We start from the raw sequence: 21,636 nt of genomic DNA on the forward strand, positions 1-21,636 counted from the left end.
ATAATCAATCACCTAAAGAGATTCTTTGATACTAAAATATCTCAACGATATACCTACAGGCAATATCTTTCAAGGACAAAGGCAAGTCTCTTTCCAACTTGCAAGAGTTGCGGGATTCAAGGGATATATACGTGGGGCCTAAAAACTCTTTGAGCTTTGGGAACCTTTCCATGCTAAGATTTGTAGGATGCAAACAGTTGAAGTTCATACTGACTGCATCTACCACAAGAAGCATACCGGAATTGAGAGGGCTATTTATATCAGACTGTGAAGAGCTGGTGAGCATAATTGAGGATGATGAAGAGAATCAACAAAATCCTTTGGATCTGCATCAACCATGTTTCCCAAGGCTATGCAGTATTCGAGTAAAGCACTGCAAGAAATTGAAATGCTTATTCTCTATCTCCACATGTGCTAAACTTCCATGTCTCTTGCTGTTGGAGATAAAAGATGCTCCTGAGCTTGCGCGAGTATTTGAATGGAAGCAGGGCGCGCCGCAAGAGTTGGTCATCAGGGATATGCTTCCAAATTTACTTGCAATAAGACTGGTAAAACTACCAAGTCTTCACACTATCTATCATGGAATTGATTTCCAAACTGTGAAATTCCGTATTGTGCAAGATTGTAGCAATATCCATTCAGCTAATGTCAGCTCCTCTGAGAGTAAGTATTCACATATACATAGTTAAGCGCAATCACTAAATGCTCCATATGGTTTCTTCTCATATTAATAATAATGAAATTGTGGTTTTGCTTGCGCAGTATTTGATTATCTCAAATATTCGTCACCACAAGAAACGATAAACTTTGTAGATGACCGTGACTTCAACTTCACACGCCATATTATTCGCATATGGGCTTACGAGGTTAGTGCTAGACTTCTACTAATTTTGGTAGAAATTCAATAGTTCTCCTACTTTTCCTATTTTGTGGGCTAAGATTACTATTGCTCTTGATGACTTCAACTCGTTAATTTCTTTATTATCATTGCTTAGAGGAGAGAAGAAGAATCAAAGGAAGCCCGTGACAGAGACAATACAATATCAGAACAGAGCAGTAGTACTCAAGATCGAGCTGATGTACATATATTATACTCTTCTATAATCAACAAACTCTAAAGAAGCCAGCAAACTTATTTCTCACTTGTCTTCTTCCTCTGTCCCAAATTTAATAAATCTAGAACGGTTTTTTCTTCTTTGTGGGCCAGGATATACAAAGTTTATTGGACACTTCAACTCAATTTATCTCTCGTTATATTTTTTTTGTGATTGGTTGTTTAGAGTGAAGAGCCATCCAATGAGGCTGTTGAAAAAGACTCCGCAATACAAAAGCAGAAAACTAGTTCACCAAATTTGACAGAGGTACAAACTTATGGTTCCAATAATCACTCTGCCTCGTTGACAGAAAAAGGTTTCTCTCTCAATAAATGTATGATTTGCTTCTTTATGAACTGAACTTTTCCAGCAACTCAATTTTTAACACAAATTATTTTCGTCATCTGATTCAAATATTGTGGGACTCATTCCTTGACAAATGCTTTCACTTGTATTTTCACTGATCATCTTTCAGTTATGTGGCAATGCAGAAGTGGAAAGAGCTTAATAGTAATTATTTTTTTTTAAATTTATACAAGAGTTATACAAGAGTTTGTACGAGTAGCTGATGCATATCTAGGAATCAAAGCTGACTCTAATAGTAAGCTAATATATATGTTCTATTATTGTTCAGATTGAAGAAGAGGGATCAAAAGAGATTGGAAATGACTCAGCAATGCCCCAACAGAGCAATGGTTGTCCAAATTTTGAAAACGTACGTGTTCATAGTTTCCTATGACTAAGCATACTTAAGAAACTGACTAATGAATTCTCTCTTACCTCATTGTCTCATCCATTTATTCCAAATAAATCAAGATATTTTTTTTCATGTTGTGTGTTTAGATTTAACGTATTATTGTTATTAATAACATCAAAGCTCAGTTTATCTTCTTTTTATTATACCTTTTTTTTTTTAATGTTTAGAGTAAGGAATCGTCAAAGGAGATTGCTAAAAAAGTTCCCGCAAATTCGTCAAATTTTATAGAGGTGTGTACTTTATGCTTTTCTATGACAATAGTGACCCAGATCAGCAAACAATTTCTCTTTTAATTAATATAAGATATGCTTCTTAATTATTTTAACCCTCTTAGAAACTGATATATTCATAATTTATGGGCTATATAGAGTGACAACACATCAGGAAATGAAATTATTGAAGAAAAGCCCTCTACAGCTCTGTCATCTAACGCAAATGTGGTAATGGTTATTCTCTATTAATTAATACTTTCACCGTTTTATATATACAAACACTTAGCCTTTTTTTTCCAGTTATATATGCAGCCATGTAGAAGTGAAAATGTCTTATAATAGTAATAATTTTGTATTATTTTCGTTGAGCTTTTTCCTCAATTAATAAAAGACTTTCCTATTGGTTAATTGAACTTCCGTAACAACTTATTCATATTTGATGAACTACACAGAATACCAAGGTATCAACAAATGAAATTGTTGAAGAACAAGTTCCTACTTCAAATATAGCAGCAACTCCGCCATCAAAGTCTGATACGGTAAGAGTCTTTTCTCACGAAATGCTTTAGCACTTGTATATTTATCAAAGTTGACGCTATGGGTAATCTAATTAAAACAAATTTAAGAAACAAACGGAGCCAAGTATTCAAGAAGGTACCAAAATCAGAGAAAGCTAGAAAAGCATATTAAATCATGAATTCAGAACTAAGTAATACGTCACAAACGGCATCTGCTATTTCTTTAGAAAATAAATAGTAAGAATATCGTCCTTCCTGATATGGGTTGAGTTAGCTACTAAATGACATAAGCTTGTGATAGTTTTTACATTTTTATGTTCATTCAGGATAATTTGGTTTACAATGTAAATTCACCAACTCATTCTGAGCTAACAATCTCAAATCTAGGCACATTAGTTTTTATAAAGGTAGGTTTGTTTCATTAGTTTTTTGCTTTAAATGTATCACTTGTTGCTTAATCATTCCTTTGCTTAGGAGTTATGTGAAAAGGAATCAATGGGTGATCAACAAGCACTTGGAGAAAGTAGAAGCTCGCTAAAAGCTCCTCAAAGAGTTGAAGAAACCACTAATGAATGCCCTTCCAAAGAAACATCAAACGAAATGGCATTGATGATTCCAGAATCCGTTACTGGAATGAAATCTCCTCTGGTAAATATTTGGTTTTCAATATATCTGCATTATTGATACATTATTGATTCTCATTCAGATTAACTTCTATATTTCTATTCTCTTAGATCTCTTCAATCTGTTCTCCAAAAAAGCCTCAAAATGAAACTTCAGCTGCTCACGTGAAAATGGAATCAGGGAGCTCTACTAGTACTGATCCATTTGACCAAGTAAGCCTTCATTTTATTGCACCAATTCGGGATGGAATTTGTTCTTTAAATCTGGTATATACTAATGCTGAAATAGAACAATTTGATAATCAACTAGTAATTCCCTTTTCTATGAAGACTACTTCTACCGCAGAATAGATATTTCCCGCTGGGCTTTTGAGGTTAGTATCAAAATTAATAAAGTGGTTTAATCAGCTTAAAGATATGAAAAAAAAAAACAGGGAGATGAGAAATGATAATATTTACACCAAGATTAGCTAAAAATAAAATTGACTAATACATGAATAAAAGTTTCCCTCGCTACTAATATTTTAGAAGAAATTCCATACTCCACCAATTTTTCCTATTTAGTGGGCTAAGATTACAATCTTTATTAATAACTTCAACTCACTATTTTCTTTATACCTTGTTCTGAGGAATTAGAGCCAACTCTGGAGAGAGACCAAACAATAGTTGATCTTCCTTTGTTAGAAATTTTAGCACGATTTGTAAAGTTCAATTATCAGAGACTTCAACACATTTCATCTTTTCTTATGCATTTTTTATTGTTTTGATTGAACGGCCACCCCTCATGCTTATTGAAGAAGAGTACATAATATAGTACACAAGCATAACCATATTTCACAAAATCTGTCAGAGATACAAGCATTATGCATCTATTGAGTTAATAGAGAAAAAGGAATGAAAACAATAATTGGAGAGCATGAAATACACGTGTCAAGAAATTATATCAGTAGCTAATGAAAATATAAAGGTCTTCCAGTATGTTCTGACGATTTAGGCTTGAGATGTTTAGGTTTGACATTGCTAGGCTTAGCAAATTGATTCTTAACCATTTTGGACCAAATTTTTGTGTTATTCTCAACAACTTCACTATAACAAAACAATGTCATAAACTTCTTAGCAACTCATTTCTCAACAAATACTTTCACTTGTATTTTCATTTAACAATGCTCAATTATGCAGCAATGCAGAAGTGGAAAGGGTTTAATAGTAATGATATTGTTTTTAGTTTATGTAGGAGTTTGTAAGAGCCTCTCATGTACCCTTTCGGAATCAAAGTTGATGTTGATAGTAAACTAATATATCTTTTTTTTATTTTTCAGATCAGAGAAGAGGGATCACCACAAGAAGACATTAAAAAAGACTCAACAATACCCCAACAGAATAATGGCTCACCAAATTTTGAAAATGTATGCATATCATACTTTTTCTATAAATAACCACACTTAAGAAATCAACAATTGATTTCTCTCTTACCTCACTGTTTTATTCATTTGTTCCAAATAAATCAAGGTTTTTTTTTTTATATTTTGTGTGCTAATTCGATTCATTATGGTTATTAACACCATGAAAACTCAGCTTATCTTCTTTTTATATCTTTTTGTTGATGTTTAGAGTGAAGAAGTATCAAAACAAATTGCTATAAGAGACTCCACAACACACAAAACAAAAAGTAATGTGCCAAATTTGACAAAGGTATGTACATTATGTTATTCTATGACAAGGACTTGAACCAATAAATTGTTCTCTTTAAATTAACATACCATATGCTTCTTAATTATTTTAACATTTTTAGTAACCCATTCATATTTTATGAGTTACATAGGATACCATTGCATCAACAAGTGGAATTGTCGAAGAAAAACTCTTAACAACTCCGTCATCTAGTTCAGACATGGTAAGGATTGTTCTTCAATTTATGCTTCCACTGATATATACATATATATACATACATGCATATATATATATATATTTCCCCGAATACATAGTCATGTGGAAGTGGAAATGCCTTATAATAATAATGATTTTGTTTTATAGATAAGAGCTGGTAAGAGCCTCTAATGCATAGCTTGGTCATCAAAGTGGACACTAACAGTAAACTTAAAACAGATTTAAGATACCAACAGATTATAAGTTTAGATAGTTAGGTCGGTTCCTATTTCTCATATATGCCCACAATGACTACCCATCATTTAGTTCAAATAATTTAAGAGTGAATCCCGGAACAAAGACCTTCACTTATATGTTTACTGAACTACTCATTTCAATAAAATAGTATATACTACTCCCTGATCCAATCCTATACATAAGTAACTTTTAATTATCTCACCAACCAAGAAGAAGTAGGTACGTTATTGAATGCATCATCTTTAAAAACAATTATCTTTCTCATATGCGACCTCTTATCCCTAGAAAATTGCAAAAAGCTAAAATTAAAAGAGAATAATAGTAACCTATAGTCTTTTTTATTATGCAAAATGACTTGTAAAAAGAGATCATTTTTTTAAGATAGTAACCCATATATAAAATTTCGCAAGTAAAGAATATAAAGAGATGGCAATAAAAGTAACTTCTCTATGCTTTGCAATAGACAAGGAAACAATGGAGCCAATTGTTCAACGAGGTTGTAAACTAGATGAAGCTAATAAATCAAATCAAATCATGAATTCAGAATTAAGCAACACATCCCCAACAACATTTGCCATTGTTTAAGAAAATGAGCTCATATGTAAGAATATTATCCTTCCTTATATGGGTTGAATCAACAAGCACTGTCAAAATCAGGATATGATATGCGTTGTAATGATTCACAAAATGCTAACATTTGACAGAAGATTATATTATCTACAATGTTTTAGTGTCACAGAAATAATTCTTAAGCTTGCATATCATTTGACGTTGGGCAGAATCTCAAAGCAATTTTTGGAGAAGGTCCTTCATTTGAGAAGCATGACAAAGAAAGTTCATCAGCTTATTCAAAACCGAAAAATGAAGAACCTTACACATTAACTCCTTCTGAAGTAAGCTTGCTGCATTCATTCTAGCTTTACATAAATGTCTTGTTTTTATTCATTCCTTAATTTGCTTAGGATTTATGTGGAAAGGAACCAATGGGCGATCAACGAGCACCTGGAGAAAATAGAACCCCCAATGAAGCTGCTCAAAGAGTTGAAGAACCTATCAAAGAATTTTCTTCCAAAGAAACATCAAATGAAATGGTATTGATGATACCACCATCTATTTCTTTTGGAAAGACCTCTCCACAAGTAAATATTTGGTTTCTAATACATTTGCATTATTAATACATTATTGGCTTCCATTCAAATTCATCTTTCTATTTCTATGCTTTTAGATCTCTTCAATCTCATCTCCCAAAAAGCCTCAAATAGCAACTTCAGCATCCCACGTGGAAATGGAGTCAGAGATCTCTGCTATTACCGATCACACTGCACAAGTAAGCCTTCATTTTATTGCATTGGTTTAGGGATGAAATTTTATTCTTTAAAACTGGCATATGCCTAATGCTAGAATAGAACAATTTGATAATCAACTGGTGCTCTGTTTTTATGAAGCAACAGGAGCGTATTTTGATTCCACTATATATCACCTTCTTTTCAATCTAATACCTAAATAAACTAACTAGTATGAACAATTCTTTTCAATCTGCACCTGATTAAGAAGGTCAACAATTAATAACTCTGTTTCCTCTGCTTTGACATAAATATGCGGAAGGAAACGCATTTTAATTCATTATATCCTGTTGGTTACAATAATGGTTGCTTCATTTGATTCACTTCAACAGGATAAAACCATGGACAAACCAGAGACCTCCGCTGGGAAACAAATTAAGTTTGACCAAGGAAACCAGAAGCAATTTGCAGAAGATGATCTGATGAGATTGTTCCGAATAATGGACGAAGGTGCTGAAATGGAAGTTCACATACCTGATGTATCCAAAATTGCAGCTCTTCGAGATTATAACGAGTTGAAGAAGGCTCTCACTGACTTGGAAGCCTCATTGAAGATGAGTCTGAGTGAAATAACTTGCTCCGAAGAGAGCAAACTTCGCCTTGAGAATGCTCTCAACATCTTATCCTCCCATTGTTCTGAAGAAGGAGCTCCCTCTCATGGCCTTCAAGCTACAATTCACTCTCTGCAACAAGAAATCCAAACTGTTCTATCCTCCTCCAAGCAAGCCTATGCCTCTATTGGCACATTCAACGAGCTTGAACGAAAAGAGAAGCTTATCATTGAAGAAGGTTCAAAGAGAAAGGAAGCAGCCACAGCTCTTCTGTCTAAAATTCACAATAAAGAGAGTTCTTTGGCCGAGGCTCAGCAAAAAGAAGCAGAGTTGAAGGAGAAAATCTCTAAGATTCAGGCTGAAGTGTATAGGAAGGAAAAAGAAATTCAAGAGTGTAAGATTGAACTGTTATCTCTCAAAGAACAGAAGAAGAAGAGTGTTTTTGAGACAATGGAGCTGATAAACCAGTTCGACGCAGTGAAGAGAGAAAGGTATCACATGGAGGAAGAAAACATAAAAGCAAAGCAGCAACTACAAAATATGGATGTTAAGTGGTCGTCCTGTCTATCCAATCTGAGAAAAGTCACACTGTTCCTAGGAGTTCATCTTCAACATAAGCTTTCACAGTTGGAGACTGATATTTTAATTTCCTAAACAATTCTACTGTGTGGTCGTGTTTATTAGTTGGTTTGTTAGCTATGTGTGTTGTGGGTTGTGTGTTTTGAGTTCTTATGATTAAAAAAAAAAAAAAAAAATGAAGAGGAAATTATTAAAAAAAACAGAGTAGGGTGTGCGGGTAATGATTGTTGAAGACTCGTTATTGTACATATGGCTTTGATTGTAGTGAAATTTTTCTGGACTGGGTCCCGTGGTTTTTATCTCTCACATTGAGGGGGTTTTCCACGTTAAAAAATTGTGTTCTGTAGTTTTTTTTTTTACTTGATGTATTTTTTTAACGTTTAAATCATTTTATAGACATTATTTTAACTTAGTTTTTTAAAATAAAAATTGTGTCTACTATATTATATTACCTCCCATCTTTAATAATTAATATAAGATTAAGTTAACTAATTTAAAAAAATTAAAGAAGTTAATAAATTATTTTAAACTATTTATATTTATTATTTTTTTAAAACTAATTTGCCTTATTTATAAAATGATATATAATCTAATGATTTTTTTTTATATTTAGAGAGATCATATAATAGATGTTATAATTAAGTCATGTAGGAATTTTTTTAATCTCTTTAATTTAGTAAACTAGGTCTTCTATTAGTAACCGGAGGTAGTATTATATTTGTGCACATTTTTTCCCCGAATACATTTTTAAGATACCTACACAATGGCTAATGTGATACTTCATTGTTCACACAGACAAAAATGTTTCAATATATTGACTTACAAAAAAGTTTAATTACAAGCTTCAATAGCCTCAAGAAGCGAAATTGCTAAGCAAAAGTTATGGATTCTAGATTAAATGTTTCATCCATGAAGTTCAGATTTATTTCTCTAACGATTATTTCTCTCATAGTCGATGACTTCATAGAGGGATTCAAATGACAAAGCGAGTTATAAATTTTAGATTAAATTTTTGGAATTTTACGAAATGATTTTTTTCAGTATTAATCTTTAATTTTTTTCCCTTTCATTCAAAAAATACTCTCATATCATATTTTATTTATTTGTACTACTAAAGATATTAAATGTAAGTATTGGAAAGGTAAATATTGGACTGTTTATTATTAAAGAAAACCACACTGCCGCTTCAAAAGTTTCTGCGTGATGAATTCTTATGTTAATTCTTCATTATCCTTTGAACATTTGATTATTTTACTCGATTTTTGAGTAAAATAGTATGTTTCCAGAAATACAATATAGAAACAGAAGCTCTATTTTTTTTTTTTTTTCAATTGCTCTGTTTTATCATTCTCTGTTTCATGGTAAGCTCTATTTCCAGAAATGTTTCAAGGAAACGAATATTTCTCCTCCTACTTTTTACTTCTTTTTTTTAATTTTTTTTACTTATATGGTATTTATCTAACGTTCTCTAATTGCACGGACTTAATTATAACTTGGTAAATTGTGCAAAGTTAAATAAATAATTAGGTAATAATCATGGGACCTATTTTGAAATCCATGATAAAATTATAAGAATAAAAACTTAGCTTCGTTCATACCAAAATGGAGGATGAAATACTGAAAGCAAAGTTAAATGCACAAAGTTATTCTGTAAATTAAAGAAAGTAAAGTAGTGTGGTAGAAGGATGATATATATACCTTTCTTCAATTTCTGAAAAGTCCAATGCTAGATTCCATCACACACACACACACACTACAAAGTTGAAGAGTCATAGTTTTACCCCTCTGCCACAATTCAAATTTCAGAGACAAGCGAAGTACCAAACTCATCATTTCCCATCACTAAAGCTCCTGCTTTTGTAAACCAGTCTTCGTGTTTCATATTGGTCTTTGAATCCTTCTTGTGTTTCCAATCTTTCCTTTCATTTGTCTGTCTATTAATTAATAGCGTTGTTCTGTTGTTCTTCTAATTCAAAATAAAATAAATGGAAAAGAAAAGACAAAGAAAAATTCTTCTTCTCCTCTTCTCTTCAAACCAGTTTGTGTGTTTATATATTTTCTTCTTGTGTTTCTTTCTTGTGTCTTTTTCCACATATTCTTCCTCTGATTTTTCATTTCTCTTTCTATTAAAAGAGTTTTTAATTTGTTTTTTTCCTTCTTTTGCAAAGAACAAATTTTAACCTCTATTAAATTATTGTTTTTCTACTCTCAAAACTATTGATTATTGTTATCATTATTCTTCTCCTTCTTGTTCAGAGAAAACAAAAAATACAAATAAAAAAAAATTGTGTTCAAACTTCCAGTATTACTTTGTATGTTTTTTGTCTTTATATTTAAATTTCTCATTTGATTTTTTTCTCTCTACCATCGTTGTTCTCACAGTTCCTTTTCTTACCCAAAAAAAAAAAACAGGAAAGGCAAAACAAAAAAAGCTTTTATATGGAAGGCATTGCAGCTTAAACGCATAGAATTCTCTGAGAGGTAAGAATTTGTGCCCCATGATGCTTATGAACTAAGTTTGCATCTTCTTTTTGTACACTCTCACATGTACGTATGCATGTATATTATATAAATATATATATATATTACATCTATGTGTGTATGTATGCGTCTATAAATATTGTCTCTTTAACGTTCTACAACTCCTTTTTATTTCTTAGATCTTGGTTGGCTGGTTACACGAAGCACAGTTGAAAATTTCATTCATGTTTCCAGGTTAGTATATTCATAATTTTCATATTAAGAATCATTTGAAACATATTCTTGTTATTGATTTTTCCGTCATAAACAACACAACCGTTTTAAGCTGAGTCTCGCTGTGCTTACATGTTTTATTGTGAGGATTACAATATATATATATATAGCATTAATTAGTAACATACTTATCTGGTCCTATTTATAGGACAAAGAGAGAAAAAAATTTTTGTTCTATTTATAGGACACTGAGAGATTTTTTTTTTTGAATGGATGTACAATTTCACCTTTTATTTATTATTATGTTTACTTTATTTACATGAGGTATAATGTATATTAACTATGAATGAAGTTGAAAAGTTGTTGAAGTTTAAATGAGAGTTAATGAAGTTTAACATTTTTCTTGGTTTGTGTGAAACATGTTAGAAATTATTTATAAATAGGACCAGAGAATTATTGTATTTGGGCTTTGACCTTCTAGATATTTTTATATTAAATCTCCTAAATATTTTCATTTTTATTCATCAAATTTTGGTTGGCTGCATAAAGCTTACTTGAAGATTTAAAATTTGGGTTGTCATTCTGGCCCCCAAAAGAAACCCCGAAAGAAAAAAAAAGAAAAGGAATAAAGAGAAGAAAATCATGAGATACCTATAGAACTTTTAGCCAAAATTACTATATGTTCCAGCCTTTGCGGAAAAGCTAGTAGACATTCTGCTGCGAGAAGTCATTTCACTCTAATTAAAAATGAGCTCATAGATTTTTGTTTATTTTTAAAGGTTGAGAATGAATGCATCAAAATATATGACTTGGTTTGGGAAGTGGCTTTGTTGATTGGGGAGATAACTTTTCAACAGGGCATAGGTTATAACTTAATAACCTTAAGGGAGTACATCAGATGTAAACCTTAGAACATAACTAACTTTTCACATTATTTTTGTGATAAAAAACTTGAGGTTCTTTAAGTTTGGATAAATAATGCAACCTCAGAAACCAATAGATACTATCTTTGAAGGGATCAAGAGCCTTAAAAATTTGGCTATAGTATGCTCATTAGATATTCTAATTTCAGCAGCATTCTTATTTCAATTTCCACTGTCACTAATAAATGCTTGAACTTTAGCCTTTAAAGGACTTGAGTAAAGAGATATATCTTCGACCTGACGTGGCTATCTTCTCCAAGTTGGTTGAACTGAAGCTCTTTTCCATGGATGGTAGGGAACTATGTCATGGTTCTTATCCTGGTGATTTTTTTAAGCAACAAAAGGAGCTGCAGTTATCCAATGACAAGATTTATGTGGATGTTCAATGACAAGCCTTTTTCATCCATCCACAGCACAGTGTCTAAAGCAATTAGAAGCATTGCAAATTAGAAGTTGTTTTGAGTTGAAATACATCGTAGTAGAGACCATGGATGATCATAATCCTAATCACAAGAATCATGACTCAATGTTCCCCAAATTGAAAGATCTCTTACTCACAGTTTGTCCTGAATTAGAATTTGTAATGCCAATACGTTTTTGTAAAGACCTTCCGCTACTGGAACGTATGCATATTTATTATTGTCGGAAGCTAAAATACATATTTGGGCAACAATATCCGAAGGAGACAGATTTAAATTTGGACCAAAAGGGAAAAGGAAACATCCTTCAATTGCTAGAAGAAGTGTGCATTTGGGGAGCACCAAATTTCATCAACATATATGCAGAATATGAAGTACAAAAGTCTTCTCCAATTACAAAAGTGGAAGTTGGCACTAGCAGCTTATCAAAGAATCTTTTGCATTGTTTTTGGCCAAAATCAAATGCCTCTACCAAACATCATCTTTCTGCTTCCATGACCACCCAACTGAATCATAAACAGGTAATACATGATGCAAATTACTCGCAAGTTATTTTTTTCAATTCATGAAAGAAGAACTCACATGTTTGCATGGAATACAGGCATTAAAGCTGAACTATGTTGTGAATAGAGCTCATGGACTTTTTACACCACCATTATACCCATTCACAAGTTTGAGAAGGATGGAGATATTTGGATTGTGTGGGTTAAAGTCACTGTTTACCCAATCTATTGTCTCATCATTGAAATTGCTGGAATTATTGCAAGTCAAAAATTGCAATACATTAAAGCACATAGTAACAAATGAAGAGCGTGGTCATGATCATGTGAATGTTAACCATATCTTCCCCAACTTACGGGAGCTTTATGCCTCATACTGTAGCCGCTTGGAACATATTCTCCCAGCTTTTTATTCGAAAAATAACATGAGCTTTCAAAATCTTTCCATGGTAACAATCCAAGGATGCAAACGATTGAAATTCATCTTCTGTGCATCTTCCTTAAGATGGTTGCAAAAACTGAAAAGGTTAGAGGTATTAGACTGTGAAGAGCTAGCGAGCATTATTGAGGATGAAGAGGATCAGAAAAATCCTATGCCTCCGCCTCAAGTATGTTTCCCAGAGCTATGTGGAATTATAGTGAAGCATTGCGAGAGTTTGAAATGCCTCTTCTCTAAATCAAGTGGTAAGCTTCCACGACTCTTGTATGTGAATATAGAAGATGTGCCTCAGCTTGGGCAAGTATTTGGATGGAAGCAAGAAGAGGGACAAAAGCCAGTCATGGGGGACGTTCTTCCGAAACTAGTTGCAATAAGACTAGTAAAAATGCTAACTCTTCGCGCTATCTGCCAAGAAACTGATTTTCAGAATGTGAAAATACGTCATGTGCGTGAATGTCCTAACATTTCTTCAACTTTAGCTAATGATAGCTATGATGCACGTAAGTATTCACATAGCCAATTCATTAAAACTGCCATAATTGTTTAAATTTGTTCTCATAATAATAGAAGTGTTCTATTTCGACAGTGCGTGGATTTTCAAGGCCATTTCAAATACACTCTCAAGATGAAGAAGAATACTATGCAGAAATTTCAAACTGGGCTTTTGAGGTTAGTATCAAACTTAATAAAATGGCCATCGGCTGAAAGAAGAAAAGCAAGGAGATGATAAACGATTATTTTTACACCAAGAGTAATGCCAAAGTGAAAAGGGTTCTAGTAGTAATGATTTTGCTTTTAGTCTATATGAGTCTGCAGGAGCCTTTGATCTTCTTCCAAAGGGTTAAAGAACATACCAGTGAATGTTCTGCCAAAGAAACATCAAACAAAATGCCACTTACGATTCCACCATTTGGTTTCTAATATAGTTGCACTATTGATATGTTATATTACTGGCTTTCATTCAGATTAATTTTTCTATTTCTATGCTCTCAGATCTCTTCTCCCAAAAAGCCTCAAATAGAAACTTCAGCTCCTCACAAGGAAGTCGAAGCCGGGAGCTCGCAATCAGACCCATTACTTGCTTTTGCCATTACTGATCAATCTGCAAAAGTAAGCCTTCATTTGATTGCATAAGTTTTGGGACATAATTTTATTCTTTAAGACTAGAATATACTAATGCCAGAATAGAGCAATTTGATAATCAAACAATACCCATATGTGTATTGAGTATACATTACTTTGCTTGTTCTTCTTCTACACGTCACAGCTAGAACATACAAAATTGGTTTCTTACTGAGGAGGTGAAATTAATGCTTCATTTCATTTGCTTTAGGGTCAAATTATGGTCAATCAAAGAGGGAGCTCCATTGATAATGATCTTAATAGATTATTACAAATAATGAAGGGTGGCTTTGAGTTGGAAGTTAGCCAGCCTTGCATTTCCAAAATTGCTGCTTTTGAAGATGATAAAGTGGCTAAGGCCTTTGATGATTTAGAATCCTCATTGAAAATGGATCTCAATCAGATAGCTAACTCTAAAGAACATACTCATCGCCTTGAGAATGCACTCAACTTCTTGTCCACCTATTTTTGTAAAGATGGAACTTCCTCTCACAGCCTTATTATTGGCAAAATAGACTCTCTTCGAGAAGAAATCCTAAAATTTATCTCATCCTTCAAGCAAGCTAATGATAAGCTTGACAGATTCACCAAGCTTCCAAAAAAGAGAAGTGGGTAGATGAAGAATATGCTCAAAAGATGGAGGTAGCTAATACTCTTGTGTCTGAAATCCGCAATACTGAGAATTGCATGATTGAACTGGAGGAACAGGTCTCTAGATTGCAGGCTGAATTGAAAAGCAACAAAGAAAAAGAATTAGAAGACTGTAAAATCAAACTGTCTTCTCTTCAAAAGCAAAAGAAGGAATGTGTTTTGGACATCATAAGGTTCATGGAAGAGTATGAGGTTGTGAAGAAAGACAAGTCCCATGTGGTGGATGGCCAAATAAAAGCAAGCCAAGAATTAAAAGAGTTGGAAAATCAATGGCCTTCTTGTTTGGCTGATTCGAGGAAAACTGCACTTTTGTTGGAAATCCTTCTTCAACAGTAGCTCTGATTGTTAGGCATTATTAATTCAGTAACCCAAAAATAGCATTAAAAATATAAATTTCTAGAGGGTAGCCAAATAATTTTTCAATGTATTGATCAGGTTGTCATATGTTCTGGTGTGGTTTGCTATCATTATGGGTGATTTTCGCTTGGTTCAAAGTATGGGTCAGGTTAGAAATTCATGAAGACTCGTTTTTGTGTACCCTGATTTTGTTCAAAGTGAAACTAGAATTTGGACCTGGTTAATGACCATATTTTTGTGCATTAAATGATTCAGAGCATAGGAGGCTAACTCTGTATGATATCTTGTGCACATAAAGAAAAAAAATGCAACTATGAAAAGTATGCAAAAGAGATGACTTTGAATGGAGAAAGAAAGTTTGGATATTAATATTTTCATTATTTACATTGATAAAAATCCTTGAGCAGAATTAATGGGAGATCAAACCATTAAGCAATGATCATTTGATAAGGGAAGCATCATACTCAAAATCGAATCATTAATTCATTATCCTCCGTTGGGTGGACATGCATAGGTATTGGCTTTTTAATTTCAATCTATCATAATCTTCAACGCCATGGGATTTGTGGTCTCATATAATGCTTAGTTTTCTTTCACACAAAATAGAGTAAATTGTTGAACTTTATAAAAATGGTTAATACAAATTCAAGTCCTCAAGTTTCAAATCTCAAGTTTCAAATGGTTAATACAAATATTAGTTCCTATAATCTAATAAAAACTTGACAATTTTACCCCTTTGAAGGACTAAAATCTATAGTTTGAAACTTGAAGAACCAAAATCAAAATGAGGACAAATTTAAGGGACCAAAGATTATATTAATCCTTATAAAAAAAGAAAACATATGTTTGTGTGGCTGCATACCGCTACTCATGATTGCTTTCAACAGTTCATTATCATACACACACATATTCAAGAACAGAATAGGCAGGTTTTTGCGATTTTAGCCTAAATAACTCCTAAATTTACAAGAGGTTCTCTGCCACCAATAGATTCTGTTCTGTTTCTGTCAATTTCAACCCTGAAGTCTTGAACCATTTCGCATCCACAAAACTCAAACGCTTCCCTTGTTGTTGCATATTGACTTTAATTTTGAGGAAGCTATTATTCTGTCAAGTTTACTTCTTGATTTGGAGCCAAGTGTCCTCTGCCACCAAGAGAACTAAACCATTCAAGCTTGGCAAAGAAATTTAGGCTTTGGGAGACTTACTAGTTACATTTGGCTTTGTTATAAATCATAACAAATGAGTAACAGAAAGAAATATTCGTGATATAGCTCTCACGATATTACTTTCACAATGTAACTATATATTTAAGGCTGTGTGCTACACTTTTAAATATCAATGGACAGCTTCGAGTATCATCAGCTAGCGTAAATCTAACAACAATGTATGATTGTGCAGTTACATTTTGATTAAGAGTCTTATTAAAGAGAAGAAAGTTAAATATATAAAGCCATTGAATAAAAATGAGGTTGCCTAAAATGTTGTATCAGTCTGCAATGAATTTGAAATTTTGGTCAAAGAAACAAAAGAAAAGAGGAAGTTAACTTGATTTTTTTTTTTTTACTGTTAAGTTGAAATCCTCTGGAATTCTAACCTTACGTATCACTGTACTTTGATCATGTAGGATAACTTTGAAAGCTCTTCCCCTTTGTCCCCTTCAATTTCCTCATACTTAAAAACAAGAAAATCAAAACATCATGTTACCAATAGAAACTATGATCTCATTTGAGGATGCTGAGTTCCAGGGGAGGCAAATATCAAGTGTTTGAATAATACTAATAATATTTTGCCAAAGACCCTTGGATCTAGTGCCTCACCGTATCAAACTTGTACTGTGTCTGAGTGTGTTTGTACGTTAATATAACGTGTGTTTCATTTGAATTTTTGACCCCTATAAAAATAAAATACTAATAATATTTTTGTATTTCTCAGCCTACTCGGTTTGATCCGGATCCGGCTTCTCTCCTTTACCTTTTTCCATCGGCTGCCCTCCTCTGCCTCAAACTAGACCGTCTTGGTGTAGAAATGGCGGGCGGCACCTCTTTTTTTTTTTTTAAATAAATATCTAACACCTAAAAATATTTTTCTAATACTACTTATTATCTTGAAATATTTTTTCAGTACTATCTATTCTAATATAATTTTTGGTCCAATAAAAACCCTAAAATATATTTTCTGTAACATCCAGTATCTAACTTCCAACACACTGAAGTATTTTCAGTAGCACTTAGTATCCTAAAATATTTTTTCAGTACCACCCAATATTTTAAAATAACTTTTGACCTAGTCAGAGCTCTAAAATATTTTTTTTTGTGACACCCAATATCTAACTCCAACATACTGAAGTATTTTTTTTAGTAGCACCCAATGTTTTAAATTAATTTTTAGTACATCCAGTATGCTAAAATATTTTTTAAGTGCACTTAATTTCTTGAAATAATTTTTTTTGGAATATTTTAGGTATTGAATGGACTAAAAATTAGTTCTAAATACTTGGTGCTACTGAGAAAATATTTTAATGTGTTAGAAGCTAGATATTGGGTGTTAAAAAAATATTTTAGGGCTCTGACTAGACCAAAAATTATTTTAGTATACTGGGTGGCAATAGAAAACACTTCAATTTGCTGGAAGCTAGATACTGGGTGTTACAAAAAAAATATTTTAGGACTCTGATTGGACCAAAAATTATATTAGAATAGAAAGTACTGAAAAATTATTTCAACATAATAAATGGTACAAGAAAAATACTTCAAAGTGCTAGATACTTATTTTAATAAAAAAAAAGTGCCACCCCACCATTTCTACACCAAAACAGTGTAGTTTGAGGCAGAGCAGGGTAGCGGATGGGAAGGGATAAAAGGGAGAAGCCGGGTGCGTTTGATCCTACTTGTAACTTCTGGCTATTTGTGCCTGTACTATTAATTCTAAGTCCATAAATTATGAGAACATTTAATGAGGGAGCAATATTCAAAAACTGATATAGCAATCCATGTCTGAAAACATATAATAGTCCTCTACAATTTAGACCAGAGTTACAATTGGAATTATGAGAAATAACAGAGTTCGTGGGGAAAGAATAAGATTAGAATCATGGGTCCAATCCAATAAGATTAAGGAGAACATTATAAACATTTTTGGAAAGAATACACTAATATTTATTGGAATAATTACGTTACTCTTTAACATTGTACATGATATTGGCTCCAGTGAGCCTTGTCTCATGGATACATAGTTTAAACTCATGAGTGGCTTTTTTATTCCCTATTGAAAGCATTATTTCTCTATTACCAAAAAAAAAAAGGCATTATTTCTACTTTAAGAACTAATTTAAGAATCTTCCTAGACGAGATTCTTGATCTTCATTATAGAAACGTTTTCAATTTTTTTTTCAAGCATTTCTTTTCATAAATATCTTGTGTTGGTTCCCCTTCATACTGAGTGCCTATTTGATTAAACGGTAAGAATTCAAATAAGTCCATTTGAATCTAAATAAGTGATCATAAAACATGTTTATCCTGTTTGACTAATTTTTCTGAAATCCTGATAAATCGTGATTTCACTCTTCCACCACACTTTTAAAATAAGTACCAAGGAGTAGCTTATGCGTTTGAAGAATTTCAATCAATTTTTATCACCTAAATTTTTTCCAATATATCATCCTATACTCTTATGAAAATCTCTCCCTAAGTGATTATATTTAATAATATTTATTAAATTTATGCCTTTTTGGTAATTATACATCTATAAATAATTTTAATAAATGAAAATTAAACATAATCACAATCCTCCCTTAAAGTTACTTTTAAAAAAAAATCCAAACAAAAATTAGCAGGTCACTTATAAAATTCATGATAATATAAAATCATAGGTGTTTACTTATAAAATCCAAACAAAAGCATTTTTTCACAAATCAAGATAAACTTCTTCATATATTTACTTCGAATACCGTAAAATTACTTTTAAAATCATGATTTTGTTTCTATTAAAACACTCCCTAAATGAGCAAAACAATTCAAGGCCCTTTGAATGGAACAGTTTCATGATAAGAATTTAATCATGTGGGAATGCATTTTTATTGTATTTTATCATGCTTGGGATCATAACCGTCTTAAAAAAAAAAAATTCAAGAGCGTGAGATGAAAATGCTGTCTCTTGAAGAACAGAAAGAAGAAGAGTGCTTTTGAGACAATGTGGTTGATAAGAGAGTTTGAGGCAGCGAAGAAAGAAATGTCTCATATGGTCGGAAAAAATATAAAAGCAAAGCAGCAACTACTACCTCCGGTCCTTATTATAAGACCCCATTTGACTTTTTGTTTGGTCCTAATTATAAGACCCCAATCCATTTTATCTCTCATATTTATGCATTTTTTTCCAAGATACTCCTTCTAATAATGATAGTTATAGCCAATATACTTAATTAGCAAGGATATTTTAGGAATGACAACATTTATTTATTACAAATAACTAACTTAACTTACTTCCTTAATCTCCTCAAATAAGTCAACTAGGTCTTATAATTAGGACCAGAGGTAGTATAAAATATGGATGTTAAGCGTTCTTCTTGTCTATCCAGTCTGAAGAAAACCACACTTCTTGTCTATCTAATTTAAACGTTTAAATTACTTTATACACATTATTTTAACTTAATTTTTTTTAAAATAAAAATTATGTTTACTGTATTATATAATATTTGTGCAATTTTTTTTCCTCGAATACATTTTTTTTTAAGATGCCAGATGGAATGGCAAATGTGGTATACCATTGGTCACTAAGGCAAAATTGTTCAATATATTGATTTATACGGAAGTTTTACAAGCTTAATAGTCGTGTATAAGCTCAAGTTTTGAAAGTGCTATGCAAAAGTTAGAGCTTATTTTTCATTCATGAAGTTCAGATATATTTCCCTAAGGATTATTTCACTCATAGTCAGTGAGTTCATAGAGGGATTCAAATGACAAGGTGAGGTATGAAGTAGAATAGGACAATAACCCAAGCAAGAACGCCCCAATAAAAGTAATTCATGTTTATGAATTGGAGCACAAAATTGAGACATTTTCTGCCATTGATCTCGTGATTTAGTAATGTGAATGCTAGGTGGGCAATTGTGAATTTAAGAAATGATTTTTTTTCGGTATTCATCTTCAATTTTTTATTTATTATTTTATTTAGTTTTGTTCAAAAAATATTAAATATAAATATTGAAAAGATAAATATTAAAATATCATTACTTATATTTGCTATGGCGGTATAGAGATCGCAACTAGCGAGAATAGAACTATTTTTGGGCAAGAATTTGATCATGTGAAAATCTATTTGTTTATTATTTCATCATGATTGGGGTCGAACCCTTCAATCAAAAATGCTAACCCTTAATCTGTTCTTTTTCCGGAAAAAAAAAACAAAAATTATTTGATGCGCAATAGGCTTTTTCCTTTCATTTATTTGTCCGTCTATTAATAACTAATAGTGTTGTTTTGCTGTTCTTCAAATCGACTTATCTATTAGTACTTTAGTAGTCTTCCACTCAAGCTGATACTTTCACATGGCTTGTTGACGGCTTCAGTCTCAAAACACTGTTTACAAGAAATTTTCGGCTCAATAGCCAAAAAAACAAAAACCCTTTGGGCTCAGTTGTATGCCGCATAACACATTAATTACTCATATGATTTTGTGCCAACTTTCTCATCATAAAGTCAGAGCCTAGGTCTGGGACTCCCCCAAGCCTCGCCTTAAATTATTCGTACTGGAGGTCCTCCATTCCAATTCCCACATTTCAAGTTCAAATTTTAAATTACTTATTTATTATTTATTTTATAAATAAATATTCTATATACTTTCTATTTTATCCTTTTGATTAACAGTAGAAAAAATAATTTATTTTCAATCTGATTTTTAAAAAATTTAGATTGTAAAAAAATTAGATTCGATATTCATGTTTGGTTCGCTTTTATAAAAATTAGTTTGTAAAGTAGAAAAATTGTTTGTATTATAATTGAATAAGTTTGGTTTATAGATTGACCAAGATAAGTATGATTTTTATTGAATAATAAAAAATGATTAAAAATATGAATTTACAAAATATAATAATTTTAAATTATTATAATAAGAAGAAATATATTAATAAATATTTATTATATAATTAACTGGATGATATACTATGCGTAATTTATGTAAATAAAATAAAAAATAATAAAGTAGTAAAATGAATTTTATTAAATAATATTATCTCTAATTCTTAATATAAAAATTAGTTGGAACGTCAATTTGTTCATAAGTATAAGATCTTAATTCACTTTATTTCTAATATTTATACACTTTGCCTCTAAGTAATCCTTATGCTACAGTGATTACACATGTTAATGAGTTTTCATTAAAAGGTAACTTTCAATGCACATGATTTATGGAAGTATTTTATTAAAAATAATATCCATTTATTAGATATAATTAATTAAATTAGTTTTTTAATATTTATAAGTTAGTTATATTTTATATTAAGAAGAATATAAGTGTAAGTTTGAATATAAGTAAGATAGTATAATGTGATTAACAATAAATTCTTTTAAAGGAGTGGGATCCGACTTCTTTTTTATCTTTGTTATGAATATTATAACATATGGATGTCCATTTCCTCCTCTTCCTCTCAACTTCATCATCAACTCCCACTACTTCCACCAAACATTAATCTTCCACTACTCCATTATCTTTCCACTGTGCCTTTAATCTTGTA

The 21,636-nt window shown here is 31.8% G+C and overlaps 1 protein-coding gene across 1 annotated transcript in view; it reads left to right on the plus strand.

Annotated features, from left to right (window-relative positions):
• The first annotated feature begins 14,534 nt into the window (after window positions 1–14,534).
• The window catches only part of LOC114712736 (probable disease resistance protein At4g27220), a 28,799-nt gene continuing 21,697 nt past the window's right edge, over window positions 14,535–21,636 (plus strand). Inside the window, exons 1-2 of the mRNA XM_028897281.1 lie at window positions 14,535–14,881; window positions 14,985–15,054. Of these exons, the coding sequence (XP_028753114.1) occupies window positions 14,535–14,881; window positions 14,985–15,054 (417 nt within the window). The remainder of the gene's footprint in view (window positions 14,882–14,984; window positions 15,055–21,636) is intronic.

This window comes from Neltuma alba, unplaced genomic scaffold (assembly GCF_004799145.2).
Source record: "Neltuma alba isolate B1F8T4 unplaced genomic scaffold, ASM479914v2 tig00011396_pilon, whole genome shotgun sequence".
NCBI classification, from domain to species: domain Eukaryota; kingdom Viridiplantae; phylum Streptophyta; class Magnoliopsida; order Fabales; family Fabaceae; genus Neltuma; species Neltuma alba.